Source organism: Borostomias antarcticus (genome assembly GCF_949987555.1).
Source record: "Borostomias antarcticus genome assembly, chromosome: 22".
NCBI lineage: Eukaryota > Metazoa > Chordata > Actinopteri > Stomiiformes > Stomiidae > Borostomias > Borostomias antarcticus.
In genome coordinates, this window is record NC_140255.1 from 9160748 (window position 1) to 9180747 (window position 20000).

The 20000-nt window shown below is 47.0% G+C and overlaps 1 protein-coding gene across 2 annotated transcripts in view; it reads left to right on the plus strand.

Annotated features, from left to right (window-relative positions):
* Positions 1 to 20000, plus strand: part of LOC311323691 (actin-binding LIM protein 1-like) — a 95621-nt gene that overhangs the window by 65418 nt on the left and 10203 nt on the right. For both annotated transcript variants that reach the window (XM_084455985.1, XM_084455986.1), the window contains 6 exons: positions 636 to 762; positions 977 to 1070; positions 9190 to 9277; positions 9703 to 9761; positions 13611 to 13688; positions 14356 to 14523. In XM_084455985.1, coding sequence (XP_084312111.1) covers positions 636 to 762; positions 977 to 1070; positions 9190 to 9277; positions 9703 to 9761; positions 13611 to 13688; positions 14356 to 14523 — 614 coding nt within the window. The remainder of the gene's footprint in view (positions 1 to 635; positions 763 to 976; positions 1071 to 9189; positions 9278 to 9702; positions 9762 to 13610; positions 13689 to 14355; positions 14524 to 20000) is intronic.

Genomic DNA, 20000 nt, shown 5'->3' on the forward strand with positions numbered 1-20000 from the left:
CTCCTGAGCTACAGCTGCTCCATCAGAGAGGGGAATCATGAATTAATGTGACCCTGGGTAGTTGTGGGACATCTGATGTCAGATGAGCGAATCACACACGCAGCCTTTTTCATCTACGCACATCTTTGTTCTAACATTAGTTTTGAAATGAAAAGTTACATGATGCCCTGTTAGGTCTACTGATCACTAGTGATTACCAGGTAAAATGATCCCTATTCAGCCTGATTTAAAGGCTCCATGCATACAGTCTGAACTGTGGCATAGTGGTGGGTAGTTTACTGGTCATATAGTGTTCAGAATGGTAACAGAGTTTGTCCAACCGTAGGATCCACATTGTTTATTGTTGCTTACTTTATGACTGATGGACAATGCCAGAGAGAGCAGAGAACCATATGCCACTAGCTCATATCGCCACCTTGTGGTCTGACTGAAAATAAACTAGACGTGTGTGTTTTGTTTCTCATGATGATTATTGCTTTACACACTGTGTAGTCCATGCTAATCGTGTGTGTGTGTGCGTGTGTGTGTGTCTGTATGTGTCTCTCCGTGTGTGTGTGTGTGTGTGTGTGTGTGTGTGTGTGTGCGCGCGCGTGTGTGTGTCTGTGTGTGTCTCTCCGCGTGTGTGTGTGTTTCAGACTGTGCAGGCTGTGGTAGGGACATTATGAACGGTCAGGCCCTGCTAGCCCTGGACAGACAGTGGCACCTGGGCTGCTTCAAGTGCACCACCTGCAGCAAGGTGCTCAGTGGAGAATACATCAGCAGGTGAGTTCACATCAACCCTGACTGTCTCACACACACACACACACATACACACACACACACACACACACACACACACACTGTTTGACTGTGTTCTCTGTTCTGACTGTGAAGCACTGTACCATACTCTAGCTAGATGAATGGTCTGTGAATGGTCTGTGAATGGTCTGTGAACGCTCTGTGAACGGTCTAACGGCTGGTCTGCTCTCTCTCTCAGGGACGGCGCCCCCTACTGTGAGAAGGACTACCAGATCCGCTTTGGGGTCCAGTGTGAAGCCTGCAGCCAGTTCATCACAGGGAAGGTCCTGGAGGTGAGGGGTCAGGGTTAGGCTCCTGGGGGACAGAGGTCAGGGTCCTGGAGGTTAGAGTTCGGGGCTAGGCTCCCGGGAGTCAGAGGTCATGGTCCTGGAGGTTAGAGGTCGGGGTTAGGGTCAGGGTCAGGGCTAGACTCCTGGGGGTCAAAGGTCAGGGTCCTGGAGGTTAGAGGTCGGGGTTAGGGTCAGGGTCAGGATTAGGGTCCTGGGGATCAGAGGTCAGGGTCCTGGAGGTCAGAGGTCAGGCTCATGTTATCCAGACATGTATGGATGGAATCAGGACATCATCACTCTGTGTGTGTGTGTGTTTTATAGGGTCAGTTATGCAGGCATTTCCTTCTTCTCAGTCTTAGTGAACATCTGGAGAGATGACTCACCCTTTCACACACTCCACAGAAACACACACAGACACACACACACACACACACACACACACCACCCATTAGACCATTCAAAACACACACTCCAAACCAAAACTTCATACATGCTAGGCATCTGCCATGAACATACAGAGTTGAACAGCTATACACTTATACAGCTATACAGTTATATAGCTATATAGTTATACAGCTAAAGTATAGTTATGCAGCTATATAGTTGTACAGCTATACAGTTATACAGCTATATAGTTATACAGCTATACAGTTATACAGTTATACAGCTATACTCTTATACAATCAATCAATCAATCAACCAATCAATCTTTATTTATATAGCACCTTTCATACAGGAACTGTGGTTCAAAGTGCTTTACATTAAAAACAAAAGGATTACATGCATACAGTAAAAACATTAAAAACAATACATGCAATAAATACAGTAATACAAAATAAACCAGTAGAAATACATTAAAAACAACAACAAAAACTTTATAATAATAGTAGATAAATACAGGGCATAGTAAGAACAACATACAGTTATACAGCTCAGTTGTACAGTTTTACAGCTACAGTATACAGTTATACAGCTATACAGCTATATAGTTATAGAGTTATACAGATATACAGTTATACAGCTATGCAGTTATAGAGTTATACAGTTATACAGCTATACAGTTATACAGCTATACAGCTATGCAGTTATACAGTTATACAGCTATACCCTTATACGGTCGGTTATACAGTTATACAGCTCAGTTATACATTTATACAGCTACTGTATACAGTTTTGCAGTTAGACAGCTATACAGCTTTACAGTTATAGCCTACAGTTATACAGTTATACAGCTACAGTATACAGTTATACAGCTATACAGCTACAGTATATAATTATACAGTTATAAAGTTATACCCAGTTATACCGTTTTACAGCTATACAGTTATACAGCTATATAGTTATACAGCTATACAGTTATACAGCTATACAGCTATGCAGTTATACAGCTATGCAGTTATAGAGTTATACAGTTATTGAAGCAATAACTCATGAGAGGTTTGTGCTGCAGTCATAGGCACGAGGCGCAGCCAACCCGTGGTATATTGGCCATATACCACAACCCTCGAGTGAGTTATTGCTTTTATACAACACACTGTTATACGTTACATCATTGAGATACATGTATGGCAGGGATCATCAACTGGCGGCCTGCGGGCCAAATCCGACCCCCCGAAGCTCCCCATCCGGCCTTCAGAAGTATTTTGAATATCTAAGAAAATAATCTTCCAATATTGAAGCATCACCAAAAACAGTAACATAATTTTATTAGGAACAATTTACAGAGCCCAAATATGTGCTTTTGACAGTGGGTTCTAAAGAATCTGTCATCTTATTATTTGCAGGTAGCCAAGCCAAGAAAGGTAGTTCATAAGAGTTTCAAAGCGACGAACAATGAGCCCTATCAACCAAAACTAATACTCCTGACCAGCCTAGCTAGCCATGAACGAAGTGTAGCCTACCTTTGCTTTGCAACTGCAAGTTGCAAAAGTGGTGATGATAAACCAGAGTGGTAGGCTACAGGACGGATAGAACAAATCAAATTTGACATTGAATGTTTCAATTTTTCTTGAGAAGCAACTGTAATGTAACCAACAGACGGTTATGCAATGGAACCAATGTTTTTACAGGCAGTAATAATTGCCGCAGTAATATTTCACATTTCCAGAAATGCTGAAGGCGCTGGGTGTTGAGGGGCTGTCTTGGTTGACACGCCTCTTTAACATTGCGTGGAAGTCTGGGTCAGTGCCAAATGAGTGGCAGACTGGGGTGGTGGTCCCAATATTAAAAAAAGGGGACCAGAGGGTGTGTGCCAATTATAGAGGCATCACATTACTCAGCCTCCCAGGGAAAGTGTACTCCAAGGTGCTGGAAAGGAGGGTCCGGCCGATAGTCGAACCTCCGATCGAAGAGGAACAATGTGGATTTCGTCCTGGTCGTGGAACCACCGACCAGCTCTTCACTCTCGCAAGGATCTTGGAGGAGGCTTGGGAGTTTGCCCAACCCGTCTACATGTGTTTTGTGGACTTACATTACATTACATTACAGTCATTTAGCAGACGCTTTTATCCAAAGTGACTAACAATAATTGCATTTAATGTAGGAAAAGCCAATGTACTACTACTTGCCAGAACTCACAAATGCATCTTCTTTCTAAAACAAGTGACTAAGAGCATAATCTAGTGCTGAAGGCAAAGTGCAAGAATAGCAATCTAAAGTATAGTGCAATACAATATAATACAATACAATAAGTGCTTAGGAGGGAGGATTGTTGTAGTACTTCTTGAAGAGATGAGTTTTGAGCCTGCGACGAAAGCTGGGCAGCGACTCTGCTGTCCTGACATCAGTGGGCAGTTCATTCCACCACTGCAGGGCCAGGACAGAGAAGAGCCGTGACCGTGTCGATCGACCGCAGGGGCCTCGGAGTGGCGGGGCAACCAGTCGCCCCGAGGTAGCAGAGTGTAGCGGTCGGAGGGGGTGTAGGGTTTGACCATGGCCTGGAGGTAGGAGGGGGCTGTTCCTTTCATTGCCCTGTAGGTTAGCGCCAGAGTTTTAAACTGGATGCGAGCCGCTACAGGGAGCCAGTGTAGGGAACGGAGGAGGGAAGTTGTGTGGGAGAACTTGGGGTGGTTGAACACCAGGCGAGCAGCGGCTTTCTGGACAAGTTCCAGAGGTTTAATGGCTGACACTGGGGCCCCAGCGAAGAGGGAGTTGCAGTAGTCCAGGTGGGAGATGACCAGGGCCTGGATGAGTACCTGCGCCGTTTCATCAGTGAGGAAAGGGCGAATCCTCCTGATGTTGTAGAGCATGAATCTGCAGGAGCGTGTGACGGAAAACGACAGTTGGTCATCCAGGGTCACACCCAGATTCCTCGAAGTCCGAGTCGGGGTCACCACTATCTTCAATGGTGATGGCCAGCTTTGCGTCGAAAGGAGCCAGTTGAGGTGGTTCGGGCATCTAGTGAGGATGCCTCCTGGGTGCCTCCCTAGGGAGGTGTTCCAGGCGTGTCTGTCTGGGAGGAGGCCGCGGGGTAGACCCAGGACTAGGTGGCGGGACTACATCTCCGCACTAGCCTGTGAGCGGCTAAAGATTCCCCAGGCAGAGCTGGTTGATGCTGCCAGGGAAAGGGATGTCTGGGGCCCCCTGCTGGAGCTGCTGCCTCCGCAACCCGACCCCGGATAAGCGGATGAAGATGGATGGATGAATATTTTACATAGAACGGTAAAGAGCCTTTGCCCGTGGTATATCGTGGCATATACAACGGCTCTTAACCAATCAGATCGCAAGGTAGGAACTACCCGTTGTATAAACAGCTATACAGTTATACAGTTACAAAGCTATACAGATATGCAGCTATACAGCTATACAGTGATACAGCTATACAGTTATACAGCTATACAATTATACAGCTATACAGCTACATAGCTATAGTTACACAGCTATACAGTTATACAGCTATACAGTTATACAGCTATACAGTTATACAGTTATAGAGCTATACAGCTATACAGTTATACAGCTATACAGCTACACAGCAGTTGAGGGGAGGAGGAGGAGAGGCGAGTTGATGAGAGACTTCTGGTGTGGTTCCCAAGGAGGGGGGGGCGGGTGGAGTGGGAGGAGGGGAAGGGAGGGGATAGATATTGTTCTTTCTTGGGAGACCCCAGTCAGTCAGGGAGTGGACACACTCTCTCTAACACATGCTGCCTGTCTGCGGTAAGGGCTTTTACACATTACCCTCCTCTACCATATACTGCTCAGTTAGCTGTGTGTGTGTGTGTGTGTGTGTGTGTGTGTGTGTGTGTGTGTGTGTGTGTGTGTGTGTGTGTGTGTGTGTGTGTGTGTGTGTGTGTGAGCAGTCTTGCCATCTGGTTGTGTTGTTTAGTGGTTTTGCCTTTTTAGAGGTTTCTACTTCAATTCTAACAATCCTGACGGTCAGAGCTTGGTCATGAGATGGTCAGAGCTTGGTTGTGAGATGGTCAGAGCTTGGTTGTAAGATGGTCAGAGCTTGGTTGTGAGATGGTCAGAGCTTGGTTGTGAGATGGTCAGAGCTTGTTTGTGAGTGGGTCAGAGCTTGTTTGTGAGATGGTCAGAGCTTGGTTGTGAGATGGTCAGAGTGGCTTCGAAGGCTGGATGTTGGCCTGAAATGTTTGTAGAAGATTTCTGCAGAGGAGGAATGAGTATGCAAACATATGGAGCTTCTTTCATAGTTTCTCTTGTGTGCTCAGCTGTGTAAGTCTAAATTCCTTACATGCGTGCACACGCACACACACACACACACACACACACACACACACACACACTCACATACGATACAGGAACGCACTCAGGAATATTAAGCTATCAGAATTATGCTTTGATACATAAAAATTTTAACCTGCAAATGAGAGGGGTCAGACTGCTCCTGGACAGCTGCCATCCTGCAGGGGTCTGACAGCCACGTGTCAGAGAACAAAGATTCTATTCTCTACCTCGGGTTCTCTATCTGCCTCCTGCCCAGTGCTGGAACATGTGGTCCTGGTTATCACCTGCTGCCAAGCTTCTAGACCCTGGTGAGCTGCTGATGACTAGAGTCAGGGGCGCCAGGTTTGCAGGATGGTAGCTAGCTCTCCCCCATGCTGAGGGGGAATGTTGTGGTATAACAAGGTGTCTCGCCTCTCCTCCACCTGGAGAAGGTAACGACTTCAGCACAGCTTTCTTCTTCTCCAGTTCCCTCATCGTTTCGTCGACTGCAAAACCTGAATTCAGCCCCTTCCTCCTTCGCCTAGCCCAAGTTTCTTCCTCCTTCGCCTCTCCCATGTCTCTCTCTCTCTCTTCTCTCTTCTCTCTGTCCCCTCTCTCTCTCTCTCTCTATTCTCTCCTGTCTCTGTCCCCTCTCTCTCTCTCTTCTCTCCTCTCTCTGTCCCCTCTCTCTCTCTCTCTCTCTCTCTTCTCTCCTCTCTCTTCCCCCTCTCTCTTCTCTCTGTCCCCTCTCCCTCTCTCTCTCTCTTCTCTCCTCTCTCTGTCCCCTCTCTCTCTCTCTTCTCTCCTCTCTCTCTCTCGTCTCTCCTCTCTCCTCTATCTATCTCTCCTCTCTCTCTCCTCTCTCTCTCTCCTCTCTCTCTCCTCTCCTCTCTCTCCTTTCTCTCTCTTTCTCTCTCTCTCTCCTCTCCTCTCTCTCTCTTTCTCCTCTCTCTCTCTCTCTCTCTCTTTGGCTCTGCTCAGCGGTCCACACCCATCTCTCTGGCCTCAGTGAGAGGATGTGTTCTCATACTGTAGCTCTGAGATCGATAGTTAAGGGCAGCTGTAATGACCATGAGGCAACCCAGTTACGCATACGCAGTCCAGCCATCTCCTTTGAGAGCGACAGAATTACAGAGAGAGGGCGAGAGAGAGAGAGAGAAACTCTTCGTTCTGCCAGGGAAGTTTTGTTTACAAGGGGGGAGAAAGAGTTGCTTGTGCCGATCGCCATGGTAACTAGGGGGAGGGGTGGGTGGGTGTGGCCTGGGTTGTGGGGGTCACATCTGGGTGAAATCATGTGTTTCTGGGCCGGTAGTTTTCTGGGGCGTTGCATCAGGCGTGCAGCGAGAACATTTCTTCGCAGAGGGCCGTATTAGATACGACACCCGAGAACATTTCTTCACAGAGGGGCGTATTACATACGACACCCGCCCTCCCACAGTGCCGCGGGACTCAGGCTGGGTAACTACAGCACCCAGGAGGAAGAGAAAGGCTCACTTGTTTCTGTGTTTGTTTTACACTAAATACCTGTTTGTACTGAAGTTCGAAGTGTTTGACGCTCCGAACAAGAGTAAGATGAGGAGAGAGACAGAAGAGAGGGAGGAAAAGAAAGAGAAGAGAGAGGAAGAAAGAGACAGAAGAGAGGGAGGAGGAGACAGATAGAAGAGAAGAGAGGGAGGAAGAAAGAAAGAGGAAGAGACATCATGATATACTGTACAAAATGGCTTACAGCTGTACTCCACCAAGATGACAGACCTCATCAAGCAGTTTTATTACTCATATTCATCAAACTTTATATGAAATGCATTCTTCAGTGACTATGCTGCTAGAACAGACACATGGAACCATGGATACAAAGGCTTCTCTTCACACGACATCCCCCCCTGGGTCTGAGCCCTCCATGAATGGGGAGCAGAGCAGACAGTCCTGATGAATGGAAACGTGCTCTGTGTTCACCAGGGTTCATACAGACCACACTGAGACTCTGGAACAGCCCTAAAGGCTGCCTGGCTGTTTGATTGGAACAGCCCTAAAGGCTGCCTGGCTGATTGATTGGAACAGCCCTAAAGGCTGCCTGGCTGTTTGATTGGAACAGCCCTAAAGGCTGTCTGGCTGTTTGACTGGAACAGCCCTAAAGGCTGCCTGGCTGTTTGATTGGAACAGCCCTAAAGGCTGCCTGGCTGTTTGATTGGAACAGCCCTAACGGCTGCCTGGCTGTTTGATTGGAACAGCCCTAAAGGCTGCATGGTTGTTTGATTGGAACAGCCCTAACGGCTGCCTGGCTGTTTGATTGGAACAGCCCTAAAGGCTGCATGGTTGTTTGATTGGAACAGCTCTAAAGGCTGCCTGGCTGTTTGACTGGAACAGCCCTAAAGGCTGCCTTGTCTGGTTGTTTGATTGGGACAGCCCTAAAGGCTGCGTGGTTGTTTGATTGGGACAGCCCTAAAGGATGCCTGGTTGTTTGACAGGAACAGCCCTAAAAGCTGCCTGGCTGTTTGGAACAGCCCTAAAGGATGCCTGGTTGTTTGACTGCATAATGACCTGCTGTCATACACTAACATGCCAGTCTGTTGGTATGCGACACACTCAATCAATTCCACATGCTGTGTGTGTGTGTGTTCCTGTGTGGGTTTCTGTGTGTGTGTGTGTGTGTGTGTGTGTGTGTGTGTGTGTGTGTGTGTGTGTGTGTGTGTGTGTGTGTGTGTGTGTGTGTGTGTGTGTGTGCGTGCGTGTGCGTGCGTGCGTGCGTGTGTGTGTGTGCGTAATGACTACTGTGCCAAGCTAAAGCTACAACAAGAAGTACTGCATTCCGAAGCCTGTGATGAATTCATGACTGTGTCTTGCATAATGCACTCCCTGTTGTGGTGTGTATGTGTGTGTGGGGGTGCCTGCGTGCTAGTGTGTGATTCTATGTGTGTGTGCGTGATTGCATGTGTGTGTGATCCTGTGTGTGTGTGTATTTGTGTGTGTGTGTATTTGTGTGTGTGTGTGTGTGTGTGTGTGAGTGAGTGTGTGTGTGTGTGTGTGTGTGCTTCTAGCCTGACCTCTCAGCTCTCATCATGCTGGTGTTTAAACCCAGCCAAGGTCAGTTTGAGCTCTGTCTCTGGAGCAACCTGATGCTAGCCAACCCCGTCCCCCGGGAGCGCTCAGCTGAACAATGCAGAGCTTCATGGAGAACTCACACACACACACACACACACACACACACACACACTCACACACACACACAAACACACGCACACACACACACTCTCTCTCTCTCACACACACACACACACACACTCACTCTCTCTCACACACACACACACACACGCACACACACACGCTCACACATAAATACACACACAGACACACACACACAGACACACACACATACTGGCGGACTGTACCAAAATTAAAGTGTTTGTTTATTTTAAGTGTTTCTGATCAGATCTTGTCATGTTGCTGGTGTCGCCCCCGGCAGGCAGGAGATAAGCACTACCACCCCAGCTGTGCAAGATGCAGCCGCTGCGACCAGATGTTCACGGAAGGAGAGGAGATGTACCTGCAAGGTTGGTCAAGGGTCAAGGTTTAACCCTCCCAGAGAATCCCTCCAGTCACCTGGGAGCCATTTCATTAGAGGGAGAGAGGGCTGTTGTGAAGCAGAGATACCTACTGTCCTGTACATCATCAGTGCCTCACGTCATTGGCAGGTTTATAGTGTCACACTGGTGGATTCATCATGCTGCCCTGAGAAGCAGAACACTGGTTTGAAAGTGTCAGCCTGACTGGCGTGCCTGGGGACAGGGGGATCTAGGATCAACATCCCAGGGCGTTGCCTTCTACCAGATGTTAGAATTCCAGATGTTGGGAGTGCTCATGTTCTCTGGGTCCTGTGTCTAATGCTGCCCCCCCCCCCCTCTCTCTCTCTCCCTCTCTCTCTCTCACTCTCTCTCTCCGTCTCTCTCTCCTTCTCTCTCTCTCTCTCTCTCCTCAGGATCTACAGTGTGGCATCCAGACTGTAAGACCAACAGCAGGACTGAGGAGAAATACAAGGTAAGAGATAACAGAGATGAGATGACAGATAAAAGAGATGACAGAGGTAACAGAGATGACAGAGATAACAGATAACAGAGATGAAAGAGGTGGCAGAGATGACAGATAACAGCGATAGCAGAGATGACAGATAAGGTAAATGACAGGGATAACAGAGATGACAGAACAGCAACAACAGAGATGACAGAGATGACAGATAACAGAGATGACAGATACAATAGATAACCGAGATGACAGATAACAGAGATGACAGGGAGAACAGAGATCAGAGATAACAGAGATAACAGAGATGACAGGGATAACAGAGATGACAGAGATGACAGATAAAAAAGATTACAGATAACATAGATGAGAGATGACAGATAACAGAGATGACAGAGATAACAGATGACAGAGATGACAGATAACAGAGATGAAAGTTAACAGATAACAGAGATGACAGAGATGACAGAGATGACAGATAACAGATGACAGAGATGACAAAGATAACAGAGATAACAGATGACAGAGATGACAAATAAAATAGATAACAGAGATAGCAGAGATGACAGATAACAGATATGACAGGGATAACAGAGATGACAGAACAGCAACAACAGAGATGACAGAGATGACAGATAACAGAGATGACAGATAAAATAGATAACCGAGATGACAGATAACAGAGATGACAGGGAGAACAGAGATCAGAGATGACAGGGATAACAGAGATGACAGAGATGACAGATAAAAGAGATTACAGATAACAGAGATGAGAGATGACAGATAACAGACATGACAGAGATAACAGATGACAGAGATGACAGATAACAGAGATGAAAGTTAACAGATAACAGAGATGACCGAGATAACCGAGATGACAGAGATGACAGAGATGACAGAGATGACAGAGATGACAGAGATGAGAGATAACAGAGATGACAGAGATGAGAGATAACAGAGATGGCAGAGATGACAGGGATAACAGAGATGACAGATATAACAGAGATGACAGATAAAAGAGGTGACCAGATGACAGAGATGACAGATTACAGAGAGAACAGATAACAGAGATGCCAATAGATAACACAGATGAGAGACAACAAAGATGACAGATAACAGAGATGACAGAGATAACAGAGATGACAAAGATAACAGATGACAGATCTTCAAATTAGTCCTCATGCTTTTTTAGGGATCTTGCTTGTCCGTCTTGGGAGCTCAACTCTTCTTATTGGACACCACAGACACTTAACAATGCTAGTCTGGCCAGACATTCCTTTATGGGTGTAATATACAGTTCCCTGTAATCATTAGTTACTATGAGAGCACCGTCAGAGAGAATGCTATAACAGGTGAGTCATGGATGTGTGTGGTTATCATCAGTGTAATAGATAATGTACCTCTGCCTTACATCAGATCACAGATCATTCATTCTTCTAATGGCTGTCTCCCATAGAGAGAGCTCCGCCCCGACTCAAGGCCCTCCCCTCTCGATTTCTTTTTCCCCCTGTCACACGTCCGAGCTAAGACTGCGGGCAGACCTGAGGTTCGCATATCCTGTCTTCTGAACTGACCCTCTCGTGTTCTGCTCCCCCCCCCCATTGCTCTGGCTAACCAGCACTCGCTTGCTTTAGACGGTCACTCTCAAAGCAAGAGGAGTTGCAGTGTGATGGGTTTTTTAACGCACATGGAGCAGCTTGCGCTTGTTTGAGCATGTGTGATGTCACTCAGGGTGTGCTTACTTCACTACACGGAAATTGATTCTGCATAGAGCAAGCACTGTCACACTTCACTAAATACACCTTATACACTCCTTATGAAGCCCTTATACACTCCTAATGAAGGGCTAGATTATTTTGCTATGTTAAACTCCATTGACTTATGCTAAAAATGTTAACGATCTAAAAGTCTGCTATTTTCTGGCTTTTGGGGTCTTTCAGGAGGAGCATTGGTAGGGGAAACTCTGGCAGCTATCATCCCTAGCCTACGTCAATTGCATCAGACGCTCAAGCTCCCAAATGCCCTGGCTAGTTAGCTCCAGCTGCTTACCTCTCTAGCTGCTGCATCCTCTGTATCCTCCACCTCCACTGTCACAACTGACTCAACGTCAGACTCTGTGTCGCTAGTGTCTGATGCCTCGTCCTCGACGACGCACAGTGTTGCTGACTATCGTTACTGCTAGCAGCAGTGCTTGTGCTAGCAGCAGTGCTAGCGCTTGCAGCCGGTAGCATTTCTGCAGGACCCCCAGCCCCCAGTCGTTCCAGAGAACATATCCGTAATTTTGACACATTTTTCTGGGCACTCCCTTTCTATCCATTTTGCCTCGTCACGACTTGCGATTTTGACATTGGGATGTCGTGGACCATCAGGCCAGGGGGAGGGTCGGAGGGGTCAGGGTTGAGCCTACCAGAGGGAGGGGGGTTGGGCTTAAGCATGTGATTAGGCCAGCCCAGTGTCAGTATAAAAAATGAACCAATGGGCTGCTGTCCATTTTTTGGGGGCGTTTTTTGTTGTTGTTTGTTTCATAGCCTACCGGCCCGAACTAGACCGGCCCACCGGCCACCTGGCCGGTAGAATATAATGTCAGTCCAGCCCTGGGTGTAAGGGAAACTCCATGTGAGAAGAATCTTCATACAGGGGGCAACTGTGACTAGTGGGCAGGGTCATGGGCAGAGGCAGGGTCAAGTGTGACTCATGGACAGGGGCGGGGTCAAGTGTTTGCAGCGGCCAATCATCCCTTCTTCCTTCTATCCACAGCCCCTCCCTCCCTTAGTCTCCTCCCTCCACCAATCAGAAAGGCAGGTACTGTATTCTGCCTCCGGCTGCGAGGCAGGGCTTCCATTCCTCATCATCACCTCTGACTCCGCCTCCCTCTCCAGCTGCCATCACAGGGACTATCGGGCGGCCATTTTGTCTAGTGTCCTCTGCTGCCTCACGCCTAGTTCCAGCCCAAAGCCTGGTTTGTTTTCTCTGTTAGCAGCTGGACTGCAAGGTTTATAGATGAGACAAGCGTTCAGGAATGTCTGTTAACCTCCCAGAGGTCTCCGGAACTTACTTAAAACGCAGCAATCCAAAACTAGGGGGTAGGGACTTGTTCAATCCAGAACCCGTCTCTGGGGTAGGGGTGGGTTTGTCTCGCTGAGGCCAGGGTTGTCATGGCCTGGCCGTCTGTGACATGACATCACTGGGAACCTCTTACTTCAACTACAATCTTGAGCTGACCGCTCACCCTGAAGCCAACTCAGGGCTGGACTGTGCTGCATCCCCAGACATGACTAGCATTCCTGGGGCCTGGTACCTAGGGAAGGTCCATACTGAGAACACCCAGGAAAACCCTGGTCTGGTGTCCCATGGGTTTAGAAGTCTGACTCTGCCCATAAGTACTGACCTGTGTCTCTAGACACTGCAGACATCATGAAGCATTTCCCTAGCAGCGCGTGACCCATCCCCATGCTGGCTGTGCTGGCTGGGAGACTGTAGCTGCCTGTCTGCTTCTGGGATGCACTCTGTTGGATGCAGTCCATTCACATCCTCAACATGGTTGCTGTTTTCATCACATCCTCAACATGGCCGCTGTTTTCATCACATCCTCAACATGGCCGCTGTTTTCATCACATCCTCAACATGGCCGCTGTTTTCATCACATCCTCAACATGGCCACTGTTTTCATCATATCCCCAACATGGCTGCTGTTTTCATCACATCCCAAAAATGGCCACTGTTTTCATCATATCCCCAACATGGCCGCTGTTTTCATCATATCCCCAACATGGCTGCTGTTTTCATCACATCCCCAACATGGCCGCTGTTTTCCTGTGCGGTATCAGAGACGCTGTGTGTCTTCTTCATCTTCTGCTCCTTCTGCAGGCCACTCGGTGTTCGTCTGAGAGCGTCTGCTCCAGGCCAGGCTCCAGCATCCCGGGGTCCCCTGGACACACCATCTATGTGAGTACACTCCCTCCCTGCCCCCAGTCCAGCCGGCCACACGGCCAGCACACTCACACCACACCCTGTCTCTCAGCTGCCAGTACAGCTTCATCACCAGACCACTGATCCACAGCAGACTGGACCTGGAATGAGCAGGCTACTGGTCCTCACAGGGAGGCTGCAGGGCTAGATAAATGACACACTGTAACAGGAAGGACCAGGTATATGGGTTTTGACAGACAGCTGAGGCCTCCCCCATGCCACTCCTTACCCCTCCTCTTTAGAGCACACCGGGGTCAAAACCCAAAATCGACTGAAAACTGCTGGAGGATAAATCAAGCACACCTCGTGAATTAAGCCCAAGTGTTTGATCGTTGTATTTGACCCAGGCCGGTCCAGTAGTGTCGATACTGGGAAATCCCCTGTGTCTCTTGATTGGCCATCGTACCTTTGTGGTGATCGGTCACATGCCTTCATACATTGCTGTGGTTGTTGTTTTCTTGGTGTTGGTGTTATGTGGTGTTTTCTCCTGTCATGTGTTGTGATGACCCTCTGACCCCTGACGCCCTCTCCTCACGTACCCTCCCTTTGTCTCTCCCTCTGTGTTCATGCCTCCCCTCTCTCCATCCCTCTCTCCCTCCCTCCACCCCCGCTCCATCCCTCTCTCTCCTGTCCCTCACTCCAGGCAAAAGTAGACAATGAGATAATTGATTACAGAGACTTAGCAGCCATCCCCAGGGTCAAGGCCATTTATGACATAGAGCGTCCTGACATGATCTCCTACGAGTCCCTGCACCCCCCCACCAGTCTGCACCAGAGAGAAGGAACGCAGGACAGACACAGCCCCGCAGAGGTAACTGTTTCCTGGGTTCCTACGCCGGCCGATTAGGGCTGGATGGATTCATCTGGATTTGCTGCTATGCCTGTTCAAGAGTCATATTCCATGTTTGATGTTTTTATTTCATGACAGGGTTTTGACTGATAGAAAGATTAACTTTTCTCTTTTAAAGACTTTTCTCGATGATGAAAAAAATGTTTTCTACCACCAGCGTCACATGTTGAGATCTCCACCTAGAGTCCTGGGGCCTCATTTATAAACGTTGCGTAAGTACAAAAGCGTGCGTAACCCATGCTGAGCAGGTTTCTACGCAACTTTCGGTATTTATAAAAAACGAGCTTAACGATAAGTTGGCGGAAGGTGTGCGTAACTCTACGCACACTCCGACCCTCCCGTAACTACGATAAGCACGTTTCTGGAGAAACGGGAAAACGCAACTCCAATGGCAGAGGGATGAAACTCGGGAAAGTCTGCGAAACACATGACATATTGAATAATAAATACATCGGTCGCTGCAAGAAACCCTTCAATGTGTCACACAGTTTAAACGGAATCAATCGCCACCGTAGCCTAATCACGAAATAATGTCTGCATTGCTTTGGATGTGTCTGTGAATTGACCCATTTGTGTCATAATACTGTATAATGTTATGTTGTAGGCCTATATTCATTTATAGGCTATCCCGTGAAGCATCACGGGCAGTAGCCTAAGAATAAAAGCCACATTACGTTGATAACACAACACGACACGAGCCTATAGGCTTATCATAGTAATGATATGATGATAATTATCATAGATGATGTCGATAGCCTACAACTATAAGGCCTATACCGCACCAAACAAATGTTGCATTCGGCGTTGAAGTATATTTATTCAGTTAATCATTTATTTAGTTAATTATTCATATGTTTAATTATCCACCTATTCATTCGTTAATGTATTTCTGTATTTATAGCCTATATTTGATTAGACTTTTATGTAAACCCTAATGACCACTGAGGCAAGCCGCAATTACAATGATGTTGAGCGGTGAATGGAAATGTCCTACTTGAGGCAACTGTAGGCTACTTTAGGCTATATTGTACATCATCATATATCCTCATATTTCCATGATTGTCATTTAGCAGGCATGCGAGGAATGTGGGTCTAAAAACGCATGTCATCCCAAAGCTCACATGCCACTTTGGTAGAATTAGCTGTGCGCAAAACAGCGCATGGAGGTGATACGTCTCCAAGTTGTAAGAACACAAGGTAGCAAGTTAGATTATTCATTTGCCGAATCGTCATGTGTGTAGCTATAATTACGCTTTATAGAATCACATGAAACTCATCCATGGACCCCATATATTTACAAGACCTCGATACAGGCACTGATATAGCTGGATTATAGTAGGCCATGACGCACGGGGCCTTGGATATGATGCATTATGTTCTAATATGTGCTTGGCTATCCCGCAACATGCCTACAGAATGTTTTGAGAAAGTATGTGAAATGCACGATATCCCGGAAAATACACAAATTGGCTGCTGCAAAGAACCCTCCGATCTGTCGTACAGTTAAATTGGGGATACTTAGTAGTCACTATAGGCCTACATGTTTGCATTGTTAAGGATGTCATTGTAAATTGACCCGTTTATACGTTGATAAGTTAGGCCTTTTATTCATGGGCCACCCTGTGAAGCATTAGGCTACGTGCAATATAGATCCAAACCCCATTACCCATGCAACAACACTATAGGCTTATAATGATTATCAGTTTGGATATAAGCAGCCACCTAATAAGGCCTACCGCACTAAACGAATGCCAATATAGCCTGCATGATAGATAATTCATTATAATCTAAATGGGACCACTCAGGCCTAACATTGACCAATACCTCCACCTCGCACTCAGTAAAATGTCTCTTTCTCTTTCTGCCTTTTGCACTCGGCTCCATTGTCGTTGCATATGTATTAGGGGCGTATCACTGACCATTTATAGGCAATTGTGGGCGTTAATTGGGGTGTGATCAGAACACGCGTTCACGTGCGCCAAATTAAGTGTTGATTGTTATTTATAAAGGGCAGCTGGCGTTGGCGTGGCCTAAGTGAACATGGGTTGTGATACGCAGCGTTTTATAAATTGGAGATTTTTTGTGCGTATATTTTCGTACTTACTTAGCTAAGCAAACTTAGTTACGTGGATTCTACGCAACGTTTATAAATGAGGCCCCTGGAATATGGTGCACCCACAGTGTTAGGAGCCTATCCTTACCCCTATCCCCAGCAGTAGTGAGTTAGCACTCAATCAATCAATCAATAAAGCTTTATTTGTATAGCACATTTCATACCCAGAGGCAACACAATGCGCTTTACAGAGAACAAGGGAGGTGGGCATACGACCCACCCCTACATATTCCAGAGGGAAGCAAAAAACACTATCACCTGGGGGCCAGATAAGTGAGCTGTAAAAATTCTTCCCTGACCTCTCTCAACAAGGCGATCGAGCAAGCTCCTGAAATATGTTTGTTTACTGGCTAAGAACATTTATAAAGCAATAAATTACATTAAATTACATTTTCAGAGTAAGAGAGGCTAAAAACATCATAGGAGAGACATGGCAAACATGGTGTATGTCTGTGTGTGCGTGAATGTGCCTGGTCCCAGATAGAGGCAGGGGTTGGGGTAGGGTGGGGGGTAGGAATGGGAAACGGACCCGGGTTAGGGTGAGGGGAGGGGGATCTGAGCCCAGGACTGGAGTATGTCTGTGTGTGCCTGGGTCCAGGTAGAGGCAGCGGTCGGGGGTAGGGTAGGGGTAAGAAAAGGAAACGGACCCGGGTTAGGGTGAGGGGAGGGGGATCTGAGCCCAGGACTGGAGTATGTCTGTGTGTGCCTGGGTCCAGGTAGAGGCAGCGGTCGGGGGTAGGGTAGGGGTAAGAAAAGGAAACGGACCCGGGTTAGGGTGAGGGGAAGGGGGACTGGGCCCAGGCCCAGGCCTGAAGCCGGAAGTGGACTGATGTGTGTCTGTGTGTACGTGTGTGTGTGTGTGTGTTAACTAAATACTACAACATCCACAGCTGACACGGGGGTATCTATCGAACTCAGGGTGGTCTGCGGGCGACAGTGGGGCATCCACTGGACCTGGTTAGAAGGTAGGAGGGAGAGAGAGAGGCACTAGGGGAGGCAGAAAACGGTTAGTAGCACGCTAAGCCATTGAAGCAAGACAGATGTCAGAACAGAACCAGCCTGTTTCAGGGCAACCAGCTTCTGTACAATATTTGATATACATACAGTGCATAGCAGGATATACACCAATGTATACAGAAGCTCTTGACCTGCTGTCTTACACCACCCGTGGTAACAGAGCCCCCTATTTGTCAACAGTCCATGGCAACCAGGCAAGGCCACTCCCCTTTACCAGACCTGCGTGTGAGTGGCCCTCACGACCCGGCTTTAAGATCTCTCCTCATGCCTTTAAGATCTCTCCTCATGCCTTTAAGATCTCTCCTCATGCCTTTAAGATCTCTCCTCATGCCTTTAAGATCTCTCCTCATGCCTTCAAGATCTCTGCTCATGCCTTTAAGATCTCTCCTCATGCCTTTAAGATCTCTCCTCATGCCTTTAAGATCTCTCCTCATGCCTTTAAGATCTCTCCTCATGCCTTTAAGATCTCTGCTCATGCCTTTAAGATCTCTCCTCATGCCTTTAAGATCTCTCCTCATGCCTTTAAGATCTCTCCTCATGCCTTTAAGATCTCTCCTCATGCCTTTAAGATCTCTGCTCATGCCTTTAAGATCTCTCCTCATGCCTTTAAGATCTCTCCTCATGCCTTTAAGATCTCTCCTCATGCCTTTAAGATCTCTCCTCATGCCTTTAAGATCTCTCCTCATGCCTTTAATATCTCTCCTCATGCCTTTAAGATCTCTGCTCATGCCTTTAAGATCTCTCCTCATGCCTTTAAGATCTCTCCTCATGCCTTTAAGATCTCTGCTCATGCCTTTAAGATCTCTCCTCATGCCTTTAAGATCGCTCTGGCGCCACTTTGCTCATCATTCCATGCACTTTCACCTACACTCTCACCACGGTCACCCATCACAGCACAGCGTTACAACAGCCTCACATGGTGGTGATGATTTATGATGATGATTATGATGATGATTATCATCATGCTGATGGTGATGGTGATGGTAAGGGTGATGATGATGATGATGGTGTTGGTGTTGGTTATCTCCTAGGCTATAAATACAGCTAGTGACTGGTTGTTACCATGACAGATCCTACTTATGTCTTGAAGGATGCGCATCTCCATCTAAATCAATGACCATACTAATGTGGGTGTCCAGAAATACATTTTTTAAAAGTTTGATTTTTTTTATACAGGCAGCTGCCACTATTGTCGTGGTGTTGGCAAACAGATATTTACTCTATATTCTATAATACTATAAACGTTCATTCAAATGATTCAAATAACCTGACCTTCCTAAATTAGTACTGGAGATGAATCTCTTTTGTGAGCTGTTCTGTAATCCAGTAGAAAGTAGTAGAGAGATGACTAGATAACAGATGATTAGAGATGATTAGAGATGCTTGGCATATAAACTAGAAACGCTACTGGGCTCCATACCTGGCTAAATGTGATGTAATCCAGCATGTTTGTCTGAGTGTGATGTAATCCAGCGTGTTAAATGTGATGTAATTCAGCGTGTTGAGTGTGATGTTATCCAGCGTGTTGAGTGTGATGTAATCCAGCGTGTTTGTCTGAGTGTGATGTAATCCAGCGTGTCTGTCTGAGTGTGATGTAATCCAGCGTGTTGAGTGTGATATAATCCAGCGTGTTGGTCTGAGTGTGATGTAATCCAGCGTGTTTGTCTGAGTGTGATATAATCCAGCCTGTTGGTTTTAGCGTGAGGTAATCCAGCGGGTCTGTCTGAGTGTGATGTAATCCAGCGTGTTGAGTGTGATATAATCCAGCGTGTTGGTCTGAGTGTGATGTAATCCAGCGTGTTTGTCTGAGTGTGATATAATCCAGCGTGTTGGTTTTAGCGTGAGGTAATTCAGCGTGTTCGTCTGAGTGTGATGTAATCCAGCGTGTTGAGTGTGATATAATCCAGCGTGTTGGTTTGAGTGTGATGTAATCCAGCGTGTTTGTCTGAGTGTGATGTAATCCAGGGCTGAGTTTCCCAGAGGCATTGTAGCGCTAAATTCATCGTAGAGCTATGATGAACGATGAGCGCTACGATGCCTCTGGGAAACTCAGCCCAGCGTGTTTGTCTGAGTGTGATGTAATCCAGCATGTTGGTCTGAGTGTGATGTAATCCAACGTGTTGGTCTGAGTGTGATGTAATCCAGCGTGTTGGTCTGAGTGTGATGTACTGTAATCCAGCGTGTTTGTCTGAGTGTGATGTACTGTAATCCAGCGTGTTGGTCTGAGTGTGATGTACTGTAATCCAGCGTGTTGGTCTGAGTGTGATGTACTGTAATCCAGCGTGTTGGTCTGAGTGTGATGTACTGT